We start from the raw sequence: 19,500 nt of genomic DNA on the forward strand, positions 1-19,500 counted from the left end.
TGTGCATTGTCCTAGCTCTTTGATCTAAATTTGTTTGTTAATTCATTAAATAATATCTTTTATGTACATTTTAATGATCATATTTCTTTTTATCATATAACATATTTCAAATAATATTTTTTAATACGTTTTTAATTTTTAATTTTTAATTTTTTAAATTTTATTTATTCTAAAATATAAGATATATAAAAAATTCTGTATAATATATAAGAAATATATTTTTTTATCTGATTCAAAGATTAAAAATAGGATTAGAATTTTTCTTGAAATATGAATTAGAGTTTCAAATAATATTGCACATAAATTTGTGTAAAAAAATAATACATACTTTTGTGTAGAAAAAGAATTAACTTTTAATTAGTTTTACTACATATTACTTTTATACATACATCGTCTATAAACAGCATATGTGTGAATGTATATTAATTATAATTGTATACATACAGACATATGCTCATATCTTCAATTGTCAACAATATATATGTATATGTATATATATATACATATATATACATACATACATATATATATACACACACACAACATAAGTATTTTATACATTAAATTAAAAAGGCTTCATGTATGTACAAATTGTCTATAAAAACGTTAATAATTATAAACCCATGTATTGAGGGGAAGAAGAAAACGTGTTTCTTGTAGAGTTATTTTTCCTCGAATCCTCAGTATTAGGGTTATCACTAAAAAAGGTAATATTTAATAAGATCAAGATATTAAAAGTACTTTTCTATAGATTTTTGAAGTTTTAGAATCGCTTGTCTATCATATTATATTAATATTAAATTAGTATTGTGAGATAAATTACCCAAAGAAAGGCATTAGGGATATAAGCGTTTGTCTACTTGGTCTAGAAGCAAATGCTGGAGAGCATTGCGCCAATCTTCCAACAATTCGTCTTAACCATTGTTGCAATTTTTGTCGTCGTTCTTCTACAAATTTAGCATCCTATATAAAAATGAATAAAAATGAACTTTGGATATTTCCTGTAATATTATATACTATTCTTTCGTAAGATATTTTCTATAGTATATTCTTTAGTATACTTCTGTAATGTACCTTATTTCCTATTGTCTTCTTTGGCGGAAATTCAAAAGTAGTAACAATTGCATCATGTTTCTTTAATTCTCTATAAAGTGCATGAAATTGCGCATATCGTCTATATATATTCCATTCGGTATCCCTAATACGTACGTATATCTGTAATAATTAATAAACTTAGATATATTTAACAATAATTTTATTGTAATTTATATCTATTTTAGATACCTGATAAACATGATGTATATCAGAAGACTGTCCAGTAAGGAACGCAGATGGAATCCATATATGTATGAGACATGGTGGTTCTAATGGTAAGTCGTCTTCATTTATAGGGCCACGAAGGCATTCTAATTCAGCTTGTAACAACTTAACTAATCTCTCCCTGAAAATTTTCCGAACATTAATATAAAATATAGATATCGTTATCGTCAAATATAGATATGTAATAATTTTACCTGTCATTTAATTGTAAAGTTAATCTAGCATTAAATTCCATTAATTCCGCATGCATGTCTGCAACTTGAATTAATTTTTCTTCATATTGTTGAGCTTCATAATGATAATCTAATGATGGATCTTCTTCGGAAACTGTAGTAGAATCCGAATCTCTTCTCAACATTTGTACTGCTGTTACATATTTACGTAATTGTTGTCTTAATAATTCATTTTCTCTATTAAATCATAATTATATTAAAGTATAAGTTATTTCTATGCCTTATAAGATAAGGTGAATTATATTGCGAATTTTACCTATTTAATGCTTGTATTTGTAATTCGTGTCTTTCAAGGTAATTTTGATGTTGTCTCTGTAAACGAGCAAGCTGTAATCTACTAGTCATAGCATCTTCTTTAGCTTGCTCTAACATTTCAGTCATAGCTAATAATCTTACTCGTAACACTTCAATGTCTGTACTATCAGCATCTGTATGAATATCTAAATCTGCAAATGGTTCTGTAGCTTCTACTGCAGGTTCTGCTACTTCAGATGAATCCTAAATAGCAAGAAAATGTAAAATGGATGAAAAACATTAAATTAAAAGATATAAAAATATGGAAGAGATGCATTTTATACATACTTCCAAGTAGCTTGGTAACGCTATCAACATGTCGTCTAACGTTTGATCTAAAGGAGATACAGGAACTAGCCCACCCATACTTCCGGAATTTGTAACTGATGTTAATACTTTTTCTTCTTCAAAGTTTTCACTAAAAATATTCAAAAATTTTATTATTTAAAGTGTCAATATTAAAATGTGAAATAGCAGATGCATTTACCTGTTGTCCCAGTCAGAAAATTCTTTATTGACTATTGTAGTAACATTGTGTGTTTCTGGTTGAGATTGTGAAATTGTCGAACTAGGTGATGTAGAAGCTTTTGTTGATGTTACTGTAGGAGAATTGAGACAAGTTGGAGGTGCACTAACTGAAATGGAAGCTTCTGTACTTTCTTGTTCATCATTTTCGTTATCGAAAGAAATTATATGGGTTGGCACTTTTTTCCTTTGTCTCTGTTTTGAAGTAGGTCCTAATCGCGATATTAATTATATTTGTATAAAATTATATGTAATCTTATGCATTTGGAATGAAAAGCAATTACCTGGTATAGTAGATGATATAATGGGTTCAGATAATGAAATCTTTTGTTTTTCCATTTCTTTGCTTTTTGAATTATTATCTAATTCTTCATTATCTATCCTAATTGCAAACAAGATACTACCAAGTCCTAATAGTTAAAATGATATTTAATTATCTTATATAATTAAGTTAATATGATACAAAATTGAATGAATGTTATTATACCTGCTGCTACATCTGGTAATACAGCACTTCGTTCCTGGTCAAGTAAAAATGCCCAGTCTTCATAAAACGAAGATAGTATCGAGGGGTCAAGTATAGCATGTAAATGACGCTCTAAAGAACGTTCGTTTAAAACTGCTCTGAGCCATGCTCTACCCCTACCATAATCAGTATGAACTTTTTTCAGTACACTAAAACGTTCTTGTTCATGCCATGTTAATTGTTCCTTTATACATGGCCAAAAAGCCATATCTGATGTACTGCATGATTTTGTATTACCACCAGATACTATGTCTGAGACATGCCTATAAAGATATAAATAACATAAATTAATGTAACAGAATATATCTTTAGTTATTACTCATTACATAGTATTATCTTATAAACATACATCCGTGTAGTCATATTTGAGGTGATAAGAAGTACAAAAAAAAAAAAAAAAGGTAGATGACTATATGCATAATATCAATATATATCAATCTTATCTTGAACAGACAAGGTAAACAAATGTCATTGTTTCTGTAGAAGTTTCCATAATATATATCTTATAAGAAATACTGATGAAATAAATGACATTTTAATTTATATATGCAAGTATTATTTAGTTTATTACCTTAAAGCTGAATTAATTTTTTCAATGCAATTTGTACGTAATCCATGACTAAAAATTGATTCAAATATGTGACATAACTGTGTAACACATATATCAGATTCAGTTGCTAATTCAGTACGCCCACCAAATCTAACATGACACTTTTTTGCAGCAGCTAATAAATTTTCCAATAGTTTCTGTCTCTCTGTTGTATGGTCATAACTTTGATTAGAATCAATTACGTTATGTGTGCTTGGCACTATTGCTGACATCATACGCAAAGCCTAAAACATATAAGCCCAAGATATATGAAACACAGATATAAAACATAAGCACATGCATTATTATTTATTTAAAATTTAATGCTACATGAAATTATGTAAGAAATTTATTTACTATCGTAAAAAAGTGCAAAAGAAAACACAGAAATTTTTGTTCATTAATACATTTCCTAAATTTTTAAAGATTTTGCAAAGTTAAAATACGATGACTAAAGTATTTTTTGATATTTTTGTCTTTGTATCAGATACATGATGATAACATGAATTACGTATTATATAAATTAAAGGAATAAATTTATAATAAATGTATAACTCATTTTTCATTTAAATATACTATTTAAGTAGAATATGCTACAGATATAAGCGCAATTTCCATTGTTCATTCCAGTACACAAAAGAAAGTTTACAGGTGTTTTCAGCAAGTAGTACAATGTTTAATCGTTAATTATGTTAATTAAAAGCATGTGTCGTATCACGAGATGCTTATTAATTTGTGAAAACAATGTTGACAGTATATAATTCAAGGATAATTCGATTATGTATAAAAAATAAATACATACCATGAGTATCAATCACTAAAGATCACGTTAATTTCCTTTCAAATTGTAATTCGTTATTAAAAAGAGTTGTACAAAAAGTTTACATAAATATACAATCACTTCTAGGAATTGTTATATACAGGACTTGTCAAAGAGTATATTACTACGACGTAACTATCTCATGACGATAAACAGAAGATTTAATTTTTCTAGTGAGTAATATATAAATTTATGTGGCAGGAAAACTGTAGGGGCGGAAACAGTCCCCTCATCTTTGCTCTTTTTCCTTGAACACAGCTGTGTCATGTGAATTAGGTGGTATATATAAAATAGGCATAGAAAAAGTGACTCCGTTTGTCGAGCATTTTAGTATAGTACGTTGATTTCCTATACCCAGAGTATAATAGTTCTATAGTATTCTTGTCAGTTATAATCTTGACACATTTAAGAACGCTTCTATTATTTACACAATGATTGGTATAGTAGCTACAATTTCGTAGTTGTAATGTTTAAAAGTATATAAAATGTCATTAATTTGTTCAACGTAAAACTATAGTAGCAAATATAACGATTATTTAGTGTCCTGTATCTTGGCAATAATGAATATTATTTTAAATTGATGAGCATAGAGATTGTTTTCTTTTTAACTTGGTACCACTGATTTCTTTATGTATCTCATAGTACACATTTTAGATATGTACGAGAATTACTATCTTAGATATAAGTCATGGTCAAAGTAACTCTGATACGTAATTGATAGGATTCTCGTCTCAATGTAAACATAATCTATGGATAATTGTAAATATAACTTGGTCAACTCTTTACAGAGTTTGCGCGATTTATAAGATGTTAGTTATGCGGTTATAGTAAGAGGTACTAAACAAGTGTATAAACAATAGTAAAACAATTACAGCGCAATAGATTGTATAATAATATATTGTCAACAATTTAGATAAGAACGTTTATAGATAATTCCAAAATTCATGATCTTTGAAATTGAATTTGCGGCTATTTTAGCGCGCTTAGATTCTGCGCAGTGTGAATTAAAGAAGGCGCTAAATTTAACATTAATTAAAAAGAGTTTTAAATATATGTTGCACATGTAAGTAAAAATTCATAATTATGTACTTTATTAATTGTTAATATTTAAGAAGAAAGAAATAAGTATAAAATTAACTAAATATTTAAATAATTAGTTTGACATTTTATATTTTAAGGAAAAGAGAAGGATTTTAAGAGGGAAATGAACCTCTGATTTATAAAATCTCTTTTTTATTGATGCTTCGACAACATGGGCTGAGACACACACATTTGCTCATATGAATTTATACCACTGCGTGTTCCAACATATACATACACAATTCGTTAAATTATTGCATCGCGCTGCACTAGATGTAATAAGTAAATTAACTTAGAATCGTGTGTTCCATATTGTTTGATAATTATTTAAGAAATTGTATAGAAGACTTTTACGATAATTTAAGTTAACAAGTTAAGCGATAATTTGCAAATTTTTGATAAAACTATCGCATTTTTATTTATATCTCATCTTAATAAAAAAATATTATTTTTACACCAAAGAAAAAGAAATGTTTTCATAATAAAGGCAATAATTTAACTTTTTATGACAAAATCTATTTTAGAGGAAATCTGTTTGTTTTTCTAGTAGGCAAATTTAAACAATATGAATCATTATAAGTTAACCATAAAAGATATGTTTTGGCGATAATTTGTACGATTCAATAATAAGACAAAGCAACAATTTTTTCTTGAAAAAATACAACGATGGAAAAAGGTCGTAATAAACCTAAGTATACAAGTGTTACGATAGCACGATTCTAATGAAGTGTTCCTCTGTGCATAACTGCGTGATACCTTCAGATTCGATAAGCTCCTTCGCACCATTTATCATCATTGAATTTGATCTACACGAATAGTAATTTTATCCAAAGTGAGAGAGCGAGAGAATTGTTTCGTTTTTTTTTTTAATTTTCGATATCAAACGTCTCGTTTGTGATGTGTGCTCGTTTTTTTCTTCTTTTTCTTTTTTGTCTTTCTTTTATTTCGTTTTGTCTCTTTTTTTTGCAGCATCGAAATATGAAAAATTCATTTTCGACCATTCTATATGCATACATACATGCATACACACACTGACATATATGTATATACATATATATTTGAGGAGATCCACATGGGTCGCAAGAATAGGTTGACAGGATAGACTCTTCTAATAGACTTTGCAGACGGACATAATAGAAATATTTAATATATAGCATCATATATTAATATAATATTTAGTAATAATATAATATCTATTATATATTAATATGTATGATATTTTTTGTTTGTTTTTAATAATAGCGTCCTTTCTCTTCTCGCTTTGTCTGAGGTGTGATATCCAGCGATTTTTTAATTTTCCTTACATTCAAATTCAGTACACGATGTAAGTACGATTTCGCTTCAGCCTTATTCGGATACTAATCCTCATTGAATTTATCAGGCATTTTGTACGACCTGTTGATTTATACAACCATTGTCTGGTCGTTTCACAACGTATGCGTATTCTACCATAGAAACAAATATACACGATTTCTTCCGAAATGCTCCTAATCGAAGATAAAAATGAACAGTTTTCATGTCCGATCTTAAATAAAGTTTACGTAACAAATTCTTACGATCAGTTTATGCATTTCTTCGATAAATTAAACGTGGGGTAGATGTTGTATGAAGGAAAAGCAGTGAATATCATAAGAAAGCATGTTTACTTACTTCTTCTTTGATTCTGCAGAAGGATCAACGAGAATCGAAGAATTCATAGGATCGAAAAACAATGATTCATAATTTCGGTAAAGTCATTTAAGAAATTTACTAACGTTGAATATATAAATATTTCGGAGAAAACACCATTCACATAAACTTTTCTGTTTCTAGTCATCAGGTTGTTTCACAAAAATCGGAACAATTTAATTTAAGATTAAACAGATCCTATTTTAAAGTTAAGTGGTAAGTGCGATATATTCACTGAAAATTTACAGTTTCTTTCGTTAGAGGCGAGTTTGGGATATCAAATGAAACAATCTGATGTATCCACCCAACGTACAATAAATAGAATCGTTTAATGTGCCACAATTTATTTAATCGATTTAATCGTCTAATTATACTAACAAAAATCAATGTCTGACGCGCACGATGCTCGCGAATGAGGAGATCTAAAATGATGATGGTGATCGTCGATAAATAAAAGATATGCAAGGCTACATGCTAATAGCGAAAAATTGTCCAGGAACCTTGTTTCAAGCGCGAATACAGGAGAAAACTGAAACGCATGATATACAAATGAAACGCGGGGAACAAGTGCAATTTTTCTACGCGCGATGGAAAAGAAGCTTACTTAGTGTCGCGAGATTTTTGTACAAAAATGCTTCGCTGTTCCAGCGAAACGATCTCCACGAACAAAGTTTATACAAGCATATTACGAAGCTTGGAGAATCGTTCAAAGATTGATACACACACACACACATTGACGTTGTTAAAAATTGTGCCGAGAAATGATAGGATGGAAGGGAATAAAGGAGGAGCGAAGGAAGAAAGGAAGGAAAGAAGGAAGAAGGAAGGAAGGAAGGAAGGAAGGAAGGAAGGAAGGAAGGAAAGAAGGAAGGAAGCAAGAAAGGGCGTAGAAAGGAAATGAAGTAAAAATATGTCTCCGAGAGATCGGAGTTTTAAAATATTTTCATCTCGTGCGTGACTTCACATCGCTAGACTTCACTCGCGAATAATCGTTTATTATTATAGTATTATACTTGCCTACGTAACTACCATTCATCTTTGATATTCTTTTTTCCCTATTCCATTTCTTCATTTATATAATTTCAAGAAAATAACATTCGTACAAAATTGACTACAGCCGATTGCTTTTACATGATGTGTACGAGTTCGATCGTTCGAAGTTTTCAAATCATTCCCGTGCAAAACGGAGAAATCAAAGTGTATATATCCATCTATCCCCCTAACCGTTGTTCATTATTATTCTTCTTCCGTATCCGCGTTCTCGTTAAGATATGACATGTATACGTATTGACCTGACCGATAAATTCCGACCGGCTCCTTTCTTGTAACCCATTCGACATTTTTACTCATTTATCGACATTTTCAAAGTATAGCTAGAAATCATTTTGTCAATATACGTACAGGTAGATCTCTAAGTGAAACGTTATTACGTGTTCACGAAGATAAAGTTTAGTTTTGCGAACTGTTACACAGTCTGTCAAATCGATTTGCACGAATTCGCGTAAAACGAAGTTGCAATAAAGTTTTACTACCTTTTTGGAACTACTATGTAGTATAACGGAACATTGAATCGGTTGATAGGAATGCTTTAGAAACCAGGCTTTAGAACTTTGTTTCGTATAATCTGTAAAGTTACGTAACTATCGATGAAACAACTCTTTTTCCTGAGGTTTAGTGTCGGAAAGTGCTCGTCTCTTTCGATACGCATTTATTCCAATTTCTATTCCATTCGTGAAGTTATTCGTTTTTGAATTGTTTATGGTTCTACCCATATCGTAGTCCTCGGAATACTTTCGGCTTATTTCTTTTATCATTTTAATTCTATTGTTTCTTTTCAATTTACCATGTCGAAGGGGTTAACATGTATATCAGATCCGTTCGTTCAGGGTCGCTTGGAAAAGTCTTATCGAATTAAGAAAATATGCGGGGACATCTTCGTAATTAAGTCGCTACTTTTTTTATACAGATATTTAACCGTTAGAACGTGCAGCTCGGTGCTTCTTAAGCGGAAACGTCGAGGAGCGTACACTGCCAGCTACGGAAGTATCTTACGAAGCATTAGTGGTTCTTGTAAAACATGGGCGCGCAGATCCTCTGCACGCACGATGTCGATCCTCTTCATCTCGCGTGCATGTCGAGCGGACGCAAAAGCAACGAGAACTTTGAAAAATTGCCGGTTATACATAGGGAAAATATTTGCACGTTCCAAAATTGCGATTCCGCCGTCATATTTATTTTTCAAAGAAATATTTTGAATGGATTAATATTCCATCCATCAATAGAATTTCAGATTTAAAATATTCATCTTAAATATGTAAGATCTTATTAATTTCGAGTAAATTAACGAAGCCTGAACAATGGAAATATTATATTTTCGTTTTTAAGAGGAAAAATAATTTCTCCATGTACAACGTTCGATTTTCCCCAGAAATTCAATTTGCTTTTGCATCGTCGTTAAAGGTGTTAATTGCTTTTGGTCCTTCTTGTACCTTTCGTAATTGATTTAACGTTCTGTTCTGCATCTAATCCTCCCTATCGAGTGTTCGAGGCGTGCTTGCTCGAACGAGAAACAAAATGATCGCTACATATCGGTTGTCGCGTGTCGTGCGGTTACCAAAGAAAAGATATCGTGAGAAATCTTAGACGATGATCTAAGAGGTGTGGCGTGAACTGGTTGGACGTATTTAAGGTGCCTCGTTACTTCGATTCGAGCGTGTTCGATTACTTGATTGATTGAAAATGACAATGCCTCGCAATTAAAAGATTTCGCGTGGCATCCGGTCGGAGAGCTTAATAAAAATTGACGCGAAGGGGTTATGCTTCTTGTTTTTCTCTTTCTCATCTTTTTCTACGTACTTTAATCTTATTAGGCCATAAAGCCGTCTTCGTGACGCGCTCCATCAAGTTCTTAATCCGGCCGGAGACAATCGTAATTGTGACTAGACGCACATTCCTTACGTAACAACTTCCGTCCAAACGCGCGATAGGAACGACGATTCGCAGGAACTCAGATCGGGGAGATTCGACAATGTTCTTTAACATCGTTCGACTCGCGTTTTGGATCCGTGTAGTTCGCACGTGCAACACAACGCATTCAAACGCAACACCATACTAAAGGTAGGACAAGTTAGAGTTTTTTATTTATTTTTTTTCTTAGCATCGAATATCGGAGGTCTCGATATCTTCTCGAGATCGAGTAGCCCACGAGACACGAAGATGTGTGCAGACAGGAAGTTGTCACCGAACGGAAATATATCTTGAGGCGAATGACAGATTTCCAAATATCTTTCATTAATATTTACAGTAAGCTGTCTACTTTTTCGACGGTCTCACACGACGTAGTCTTTCTCTTTCTTTCTCTACTTTATTTTCTTCCTCTTTTTATGTGTATTTTATTTTTTGCTAGCCTTTCCTTTTTTTTTCTTTTTCTTTTTCTTTTCTGTTACCTTATTATTCTCTTCGGGAGAATTTCGTCGTTGATGAGTCTGTACAAAAATGATGAACCGTGTGATCGGTGTGTATAAATCGTTTTCCACGTCGAAACGTGGTTCAGCGTTCAAGGCGTCTCAAGGCGGCCGCGATTCACCTTAAACGCTGGTGCAACGACGTCGATCTCTGGCTTGGCCAGCGTTATTCATCGCATTTTCATATTCTAAGCGCTGGTCCACGCGGACCTAACCATCTAACGTCGGACGGCATAGATATCTTTCAGGGGATACACGAGTGTGTGTTGGTGGCTTGTCCTGGTGACGATAGCGCCACGGAGAAGTCTGAGTCGAGGACCAAGTCGCTGATGCAACCAACAATACCCTTCGTGTATTTTCCTCCCGTTGTCCTCACGATATCCGGTGCACCACCTATCAAACATTCCCAGTTTTTATATTTTTATCATATTGTATTTTCAGTAACATTAGCGCATAAAAAAGTCAAATAACTTCATTACCAATGCCAAATTAACTAGAAGAAGTAGTCCTCAAAAAATTATATTATTTTATTTCGTTACATTTACGTTATATACTAATTAATTTTTAATTAATCGAAATAAATGGTTTATTTTATGTAATAAATTTCTCGAACAGAAAGAAAGACATAATTTTGTCATCCTCTCTTCGAATTCTTTTTTCTTTCGTAATTAACTAAAATAAGTTTTACAGTAATAAAAAGTAAATAAAGCGCCAATAAAATAGTGCAATAATTGGATGTTAAAGGTTTGTGAAAGCCAAGTTTTATGATATACACGAGCTATGAATTTTTCAAGTTTTGACACGAAGTTTCCATGCTCCGTTGTTAATGCGATGAAAGATGGTAAACATGGTACATTCGACGAATTAAGATGCGCTCCCATAAATTTTCTGAGAGTGGAGCAATGTATCAAGCTGTTTCTTTACGAGTTCAACAGCTTAGCGGAAGTTACCGAGAATACATAACGCGCTCCCGAGGATGACCCACTTGGTAATTTCTGTAATAACTCAAAGACAGCTAAACTCGAATGTATAAGTCGTTTCTACTGGAACTTTCGAGTAGTTAATCTTCGATACTTATGATTTTCACACGGAAATATGATCCGAACCACAAAGTGCTTCTCCTCTAACTTTCCTCTACAATATTCCACTGTTTTGCAACCGCTAAGCGTTTCACAACACGAGAAACCTCTTAACCTTTTAAATGAAATCGTTACATACTTTGAATCGAGACAACTGCAATAAAAGTGGATTTAGTTTTTAAGAATTAAAAACATAGAAGAATTTCATATTTTTTATACATATGTTTAAAAAGGAATAAAAGCCTGAAAAGAATCTTCGTCACTCTAATTGTTTACAAAAATACGATATATCTTTTGCAAAATTTGTCGTTTATTCAAATTTTCAAAACGTAGGAATTTCAAATTCAAAAAAGTTATCGGTTCTAAATTAATCGAAAGAATTGTTTCATTGTTCAAATTTGTTAAGTTATCTTATCGAACCAATATGTTTAAAACACACACGACATCCAAAATATACATATAATATTCTTTGTAATATTTAATGGATAAAATAAATCTCTGTCTAAACTGTATCCCTTTAGTCAACATATTCATGAGAATATAATTTTAAACTTCTGTAGTAGGGGCACCAAGTCACAATTTATTTCCATCGAAATATTTGACTTACCGACATAAAGACCCGTGTCAGTATTCAGCTGTCTGAGCTGTCCAGGCGATGACGCGGATACTCCGGTTCCGCTATCGACGACCAGCGACGCCCACTGTTCGTTTCTAAAGAAACATCAGTCAATTTCAGAACATTGAAACTCGATTAGGAAGTTTCCGTCGTATTAAAAACTCCGTTGATACATGGTTAACGACCAGGGAAAAGGAACTTTCTAACAGCGTTACCTGACTGCCCGGACCCGGTGCCATAGATCATCGTCCAGTCTCGTTAAGTTGTATCGTAGAACAGCCTCACCGGAGCCAAGATTATAGGCTAAAGACAGATAACCATGATCCAAGCCGAGAGCAAGAAAATCGTCGTTCTCGTCCCTTTGTTCTTGCGGATCTGCTTGGCGCCCGCTCCATAGCAACAACCCACTGCTGCTACTCGCTCTGAATCTCATATTAATGTCCACCCTGTAGCTTATTATCCTGCGACAAACGGATTTCTTCGATTAAGAAGGATAGAGGAATATTTTTTTCTCTAAACGGTAAAAACGATCGTCTATCATGGGATCGCATGGCATCTGCTTTGAGGATTGAGCAAGAAAGATTAAAATGGAGGTCGCATTGAGTTAGGAAGCTTCTTAACACGTTGAACGCGACCGGTGGTTATTGGTGACCTACGTTACTAAATATCTTAGAACGATTTAAAATGAGATCAATTTTGTGGACTAAAAAATTTTCAATGCTTTAGATGATATAAATAACACCATGAAAAAAAGTACGCGAATGCAATGGTTTTATTTTAATATTATATACGTAATTTATTAAAATATTATGTAATATTTTACGAGAATGAAACATTATGGCGTAGTATTATATGTATATTTCGATCTATCGTGATGCAGTACAGATATAAATGATAGCGAGAAAGATCGTAAGGGAAATGGTTAAGGTTTAGTTTCCATTGTCGCGACCTGTTAAATGCAAGAACGTATAAGATTAATAACATTAATATCGATTAATAGTAACTTTTAAATTTCGTAATTTTTCCATACCTTTTCATCGTGTCAGCGTCATTGTAATGAAGGTAGCTCTCGCTACCGGAGAAACTAGGCACGGATCTCTCGTATCGCGTGCCACTGTTCGGTTTCACCAGAGAGCTGTCCAGAATCGTGTTGTCGTCCGGTGCAGGACACGGATGCGGCATGCCAGGTCGACAACGACACGTGAATCGGTCCCGGAGCGGACGACACTCCGCATCTCCGCAGGGCCTCGCCTCGCACGCGTGTCCACAATTCCCGACGTTCACTCCGCCCAATGCCTCGGCGAGAATTCCAATCTGTGCAACGTAATCGCTTTGTTAATAACGATTAACACACCCGCGGCACCTTGTTGCGATAAATGATCGTCTGAACATGAATAAACCGTTGTCAGGCCACTTTGTTTGCGGAATTATTGACTTATACTACTCGAAGGAAAGACGAGACTGTCTTAGATCGATCTGGTATGTTCCGTAATATAATATTGCATGTTTAAAGATTTATTTGTGACTGATTGAAATTTAATGTTAATTTTTCGTTCGTTTTCTAGATGGAGAGAGGAAGACAAATGAAAATTGTAAATTCAGATTGATTGTAATTCTAGAAGTATTTTGTCTAATTTGAAGTATAATCGGTATATCTTTAAAAAATTAGGGAGATTTAAAAGTTTGCTAAAAAATTGCTCAAAAGTATATTGATATATTTAAACCAAATATTTAATTCCTTACATTATACGCCAGCGTATGTATTTTGTCTCATTTTATTCTATCCGTTTGAATAAAAAATGTTTCGATTTAAAGATTAACCGGCAGGTATTAGCTAAAATATTTTTTACAAACGAGTTAAATAAGTCTAGATTGGGTAATGAAATTACAACGATCAAGTATCTATTTAGGACTGCTCTTAGTTTTTCAGGTTAAGCTAATTTTATCTTAGAATGTTTTTTATTATTCAATGCAAAAATCACTTTGAAAAGTACAAATATTTTATAGCGTCCTGCTTATTAACTTTTCAGTTTCAAGGAATTAACAAATTCTATCTATAAATAAGAATCGCGTTGGTTGTATAGACAGACCGATACTACTTGTTCGATTGCCTCTCCATTTATTCTACTTTGCCGACAATTTCTGGCTTGTACTATGAGAATTTCTAGCTTGTGCTACTTATCTGATCAGTTAGATCATGCTACTTCGTCGCTGAATCAGCATTGACCTGGATTTCTGGCCGGTCTGGCCAAATTCCAGTTTTTCTACTTGTCCGATACAACTGACCGTACTACTTGTTCAACAATAAGCAGCTTTGACGGTATTCAATTATATTTCTTAGTTATGCCGATTGTATAACCACTTAAGCATACTTCAACCGAATAATAATGTACTCTCGTGGTTCCATTTAACAGACCGCTAATTATCGATAATTATCCGCAAAAAAACGACGCTCGTGATTTGATTTCAATTAGACATAAAGTTCTGAAGGAAGTAGTTGCAGTTTCGTGTTTGATTCAAATCAAACACGAAACGTTGTGGCAGCTATATCCTTGAATTTATAAGTAGACGATAATTCTTTCATGATAAAGGCAAACGCGAGTAGACGAATGTAATAAAACAGCAGGCTGCACCAGGTTGGATTTAGTTCTCCTAAAGTCGCCGAGGGAAAGAACGAAAACATACAATGCGTGCATTCATACAGTTTAACGCCGTACTAATATCTATGACTGGTCGTTGTGCAGGATAATTCTCTATGAATGAAATCGTTAGAGACTTTAATAAATATCCGCATCCTCGTTAACAGTATTTTCTTTCATATTCTCGTTTCCTTTCTTTTCTATTTCTTGTATATCTTTTTTATCCAAAATTATCATTTTTAGAATTAATGTTCTATTATATTCCGCGTATCGTAAAATTCTTTCCTTCTTTCTTTTCCCCTTCCTTTTTATTTCTACTATATTTTATATTTTGTGGTATTTTACATGTACGAGGTGTTGTACGAGCTGTTGTAAAAACTTTGTGAAATGGATTTTATGTGTAAAGGTAAAACGAGAATGTCATTAAAAAGGTGTGTCATTAAAAATAGAGACATGAAATGTGAAGGGAAGCGATAGTGAATTTATTGCCAGATAGGAAACAAGAATGAATGAACGATGTTTGCGTACCATATTGATTTACTAATTTAGATATAGTGCATTAAGTATATCAATTGAAAAATTGGCTTATTGATCAGATTCAATAGTACATCAATGTTACTCTATACCTATATACTATTTTATTACTAACTTTTATTCACTTTTATAAATATAAGCCTAATATATATCTTGCATACTCTCGATTGAATTCAATAAATTGAATATTTATTCGCTGAGTTTAGTTTTTGTAGTAACGAAGCTTTATTTCTTTAACATTTTTGCGTTATTTTTAACTGTAAAATATCTTTCAAAAGTCTGCAAAAAACTATAAAACCTGTGTACAAACACGTCATACACCTGTATATTAATGTTTCATCATATACATACATGCTATATACTTGTATATTAACGTTTCATCGTGTGCGTACAAGCAATACGTTTATATATTAACGTTTCAGCATACTATGAAATATTTCACGATATTTTATATTTTCTAATATTCTAGGTTTAATAACAGTCACTGTTCAACGAATTTTAACTCGTTTCCCCGATTTTGCAGCCTTCGATAGGTGACTCTTGTAAACTAGTCTTTGGAAAAATCAACTTCGAAAAAATCATTGTGAAAGCGAAAAAATCAATGTGAAAGTGAAAAAGTTTGACGAAACATGCAATAGCGGCAATTCTACTCAATGCCAAGGCAATCGCCAAGTTGAGTATCACTGCCGCTGTCGCGTGTTTTGTTAAAATATTTCGCTTTTATATCAGAAACAGAATACGATTCTCTAGTTTCTCTTGATACTTCCCTTAGCAGGAATTTCTGCTCTACCTGCGTATCGCTATGATTAGGTCATTTCCTCTTAAACTTTTAGTTTTTGAAATAAATTAAAAAATGTAAACAAATGGTGTTACGTTTTGGGTGTTCTTTTCACTTTGATCATTATTTAAACACATTTAAACGTTTCTAATGCATCAATAATGAATATCATTTTACTCGAGAGAGTCAGCAGAATTTTTTCGTCCCAACAGCAACTCGATAGTTGTTACTATAAAGGCGCAAAACATCTCCAAGATTGAAAATTTACAGCTTTCTCCAAAGTTGATTCCATTGAAATTTATTTTTCACAGCGCTTTGGTAGAAGCATAAAACATAGCCAAAGTTGAAAATTTGCAATTTTTTTTTCAAATTTGATTTTTCGAAAATGTGGCTTCTAGAGGGAGAAACGGTTTGCAGATTCGTGTCTAACTCACGAAAGTCTGCAAAAATCGCCTATCGAAGGTTCGAAAATTGGACACGCGTCGAACAGTGAATATCTCGCTAATCACATTTATAGAGTTCGAGCTAAATCTAAACAGTTCGATAAATTTTCGGTGAAAGGGCAATTTTCCAAATCACAGTTAATCTCTTTTTGCAGATATGTCGTTTCTGAGGACGAGTACGAGCAAAGTTTCTTACCTCGCGACGATTCAGGATGACCGTTTGAATGCATCCCACGAAGCTGGCGGTCGTTTTCATCTTCGGTGAGTACATGTCAGTGGATGGCGCGCCCCCCAAGTAAAGATTTAGTGGCAACGACAGTTGCGTGAAAGCTCCTGGCGCCAGGATTTCCTGCGGAGGGTCGTCTTCGACTTCGAGGGAGGCCAAACGTCCGGTTCTTGACACTCGCACCTCCACCCATTCACCCAGACGGACTGGATTCTCGCTCCTGCAATCGCGAGTTGTTAAATCTCCATTTTCTACGATTTATGATCTTACGAGTAAGATTATTACTCAGTTTAGAATTGTTGTTTATCGCTTACTGATGCTGATATCTTAAGAACGAGACATGATAATTGAGGTTCTTGTCAAATAATTGGCAATTTGAATAAGAATTGGAGTATCATCGATATCTTCGAAAAATTTTATTAACTTTAGGTAATTTCTTCAAAATCTTTGAAAATTCCTGTTAAATTTTTTCTAACAAAAGATTCTCTCTGCTCGTGATTAAGAAACTCTCAATAGAGCAAGAGGGAGGATTTTCAGTTTTGTTACTGGGGATCGAAAGAAAAATCCGACGTTTCCCACGTCACTGTAATAAAACGTCGACGCAGACTATGGGAGAATCTCTGACGAGGGAAAAACTAGTCAGAATGGAGAGTTCCGCAGCTGTAATTCCGCTCAAACACCGTGAATGCGAATGAAGTTTGCTCACGGATAATATTTCGCTGGTCGAAGTGAGTATACTGAAAATCAGTCAGAGTGGAAAAATCTCACGTATTGAACGGTCCCACTGAGCCAAATGCTGGGTAACTTCCTTCTCGAGGAGAAAGAGTCAAATGTTGCGTGGCCACTTAACGTGGCCAAAAGAATCGTGTACTCGTAGATATCGAGAATTCCAGAGGGCGTAGTCGATGAGTAATGTGAAAGATCAACATTAGAGTGGAATTAGATTCTTGGGTAAAACTATACTTGGTATTATATATTATTTTATATTATTATTATACTAATAATTATATTCTTCATACACACGATTAATGTTATTATATCATTAATTACATGGTACATTAGTTATATAAGTTTATTATTAAATATCTATAACATTTGTAATATTTGTAATATTTTTGTAATTATAATATGAAATACATTTCTTATTTAATTTGAGTGCGATTGGGGTGTAATGTGAAACGTTTGTACTGTATAGGATTTTTGAATAAAATCATTAAGATTTATCCATTATTGATACATTATATAATATTTTAGTCATATAAGTTTTCCAATGAATGTTATATGTTTTAATTAATTCGCATGTACATTGTATATAATACAGAAAACTTCAAAAGCAACAGCAGAAACACAATTTTTGAATAAATTGTAGTAGGACGATTTCCATTGTTATTGTATTATCGTTATTTCAAAAGACATCTTTAATACTGTAATATGTATTGAATATTCATATTTGTTAATTAATTCGGACATAGCCGGCTAGTAATGCGAAAAGCTCCTCATTATATACAAATCTCGAATAAAGGTAAATTTGAGAATGGTGCCACAACGATTTGGTTTATTATTGTATTATTGGCATTTTGAATGATTCTTTTAATTCGTGATATTCTTATTAAATATATGTATTCGTTAATTAATTCGGACATAACCGACGAATAGTACGAAAAGCCTATCATTAAACGTGATTTCGGATAGATCCGAATTTGACAATAATATTAAATGATTTTCATTACCGCTGCACGTCACTGGTGCATATTACACGATATTCTGATTGCACAGACTTCTATGAATTAACTTTACTTGTTAAATCAATTCAGGCGTGGCCGACGAATAAAACGGAGGTCTCGCCATAATGTACAAAGTTCTTGGATCAAGCTAATTTTGAGAATAATATTACAATGTTTTGCATATTATTGCATTACTGCCGCTTTATACGATGCATTTAATAATATTTATATTTGCTATCGAATATTTATACTTGCTAATTAATTCGATCTACCTAAACAAGTTTGTGTATATCATTAAAAGAGAAAAATTTCGCAATATATTCATAAGCATCGTCGATCGCCTGCATCTCGTATAAATATTAATAAACGATATGTCTGAACTACTTTGTACAGCAGCCTTTGAGGGTGCCCGAACACTTGTAGAAACCTTTCATGAATATATCACGTGTGTCATACGCAACATTTTGGAATTTCATTAGCTATAACGAGACCCGACGGTTACGATTATATTGATAAAGTGTGAAACACTGCAAGATATTTAGCGTGAGATCTATCCCTCAGAGATCATAAAAGTTTCTTAATAGTCCAATACATTGTATTCAGCATATAATCCATTACTCATTACATTAAGCATATAATAATATAATGGTTCCATCGGAAATATTAACGTTTATTAATACAATCGATATTATAAATACTATAAGTATACTACTATTATAAGATGCGGTATACTAAATAATTTTTTACTTTTTTCTCTTTCTTTTATTTTTCTTGACTTTCGTCAATCACTGTACATCCACGAAGGAGAAATTCACGCGTCTGTGGGAATTTTCCCTCAACTCTTACGCTATTATGAAATCTTTCGTCGCCATATGCGGGTTACCGTCATATCGGTTAATATCGAGAGCGTGGATGGATTTCGATTACAGCACTCGCAAGGGT

The 19,500-nt window shown here is 32.9% G+C and overlaps 2 protein-coding genes across 4 annotated transcripts in view; both read right to left on the reverse strand.

Moving 5' to 3' along the window:
- Nucleotides 1–328: 328 nt before the first annotated feature.
- Nucleotides 329–4,848, reverse strand: LOC132912452 (sorting nexin-29). 2 transcript variants are annotated; one of them, XM_060969875.1, is made up of 12 exons: nucleotides 4,290–4,848; nucleotides 3,470–3,732; nucleotides 2,860–3,161; nucleotides 2,657–2,782; nucleotides 2,335–2,482; nucleotides 2,136–2,265; nucleotides 1,810–2,051; nucleotides 1,515–1,730; nucleotides 1,285–1,441; nucleotides 1,075–1,215; nucleotides 824–963; nucleotides 329–698 (listed from the first exon to the last, which is right to left on the reverse strand). In XM_060969875.1, exons 1-12 carry the CDS (start codon nucleotides 4,290–4,292, stop codon nucleotides 614–616), a joined length of 1,953 nt encoding a protein of 650 aa, XP_060825858.1. In that variant the 5' UTR covers nucleotides 4,293–4,848; the 3' UTR covers nucleotides 329–613. The 2 variants fall into 2 exon arrangements, with proteins under 2 accessions (XP_060825858.1, XP_060825857.1); XM_060969874.1 differs by having other exon boundaries at nucleotides 2,335–2,584; nucleotides 4,290–4,847.
- A 675-nt stretch (nucleotides 4,849–5,523) lies between these two features.
- Nucleotides 5,524–19,500, reverse strand: part of LOC132912450 (pikachurin-like) — a 248,715-nt gene continuing 234,738 nt past the window's right edge. For both annotated transcript variants that reach the window (XM_060969867.1, XM_060969866.1), the window contains exons 11-15: nucleotides 16,805–17,054; nucleotides 13,245–13,528; nucleotides 12,430–12,675; nucleotides 12,206–12,309; nucleotides 5,524–10,912 (exon numbers count right to left, since the gene is read on the reverse strand). In XM_060969867.1, coding sequence (XP_060825850.1) covers nucleotides 10,764–10,912; nucleotides 12,206–12,309; nucleotides 12,430–12,675; nucleotides 13,245–13,528; nucleotides 16,805–17,054 — 1,033 coding nt within the window. In that variant the 3' untranslated portion in view covers nucleotides 5,524–10,763. The remainder of the gene's footprint in view (nucleotides 10,913–12,205; nucleotides 12,310–12,429; nucleotides 12,676–13,244; nucleotides 13,529–16,804; nucleotides 17,055–19,500) is intronic.

The sequence above is a fragment of the Bombus pascuorum genome, chromosome 12 (genome assembly GCF_905332965.1).
Source record: "Bombus pascuorum chromosome 12, iyBomPasc1.1, whole genome shotgun sequence".
Lineage (NCBI taxonomy): Eukaryota > Metazoa > Arthropoda > Insecta > Hymenoptera > Apidae > Bombus > Bombus pascuorum.

Bases quoted from the DNA above. Each gene is read 5' to 3' on its own strand.
- LOC132912452 (XM_060969874.1), bottom strand. The intron at 3,162-3,469 runs GTAATAAACTAA...ATATCTTTATAG, and splicing joins AAAATTAATTCAGCTTTAAG to GCATGTCTCAGACATAGTAT. The intron at 2,052-2,135 runs GTATGTATAAAA...CTTGCTATTTAG, and splicing joins CGTTACCAAGCTACTTGGAA to GATTCATCTGAAGTAGCAGA.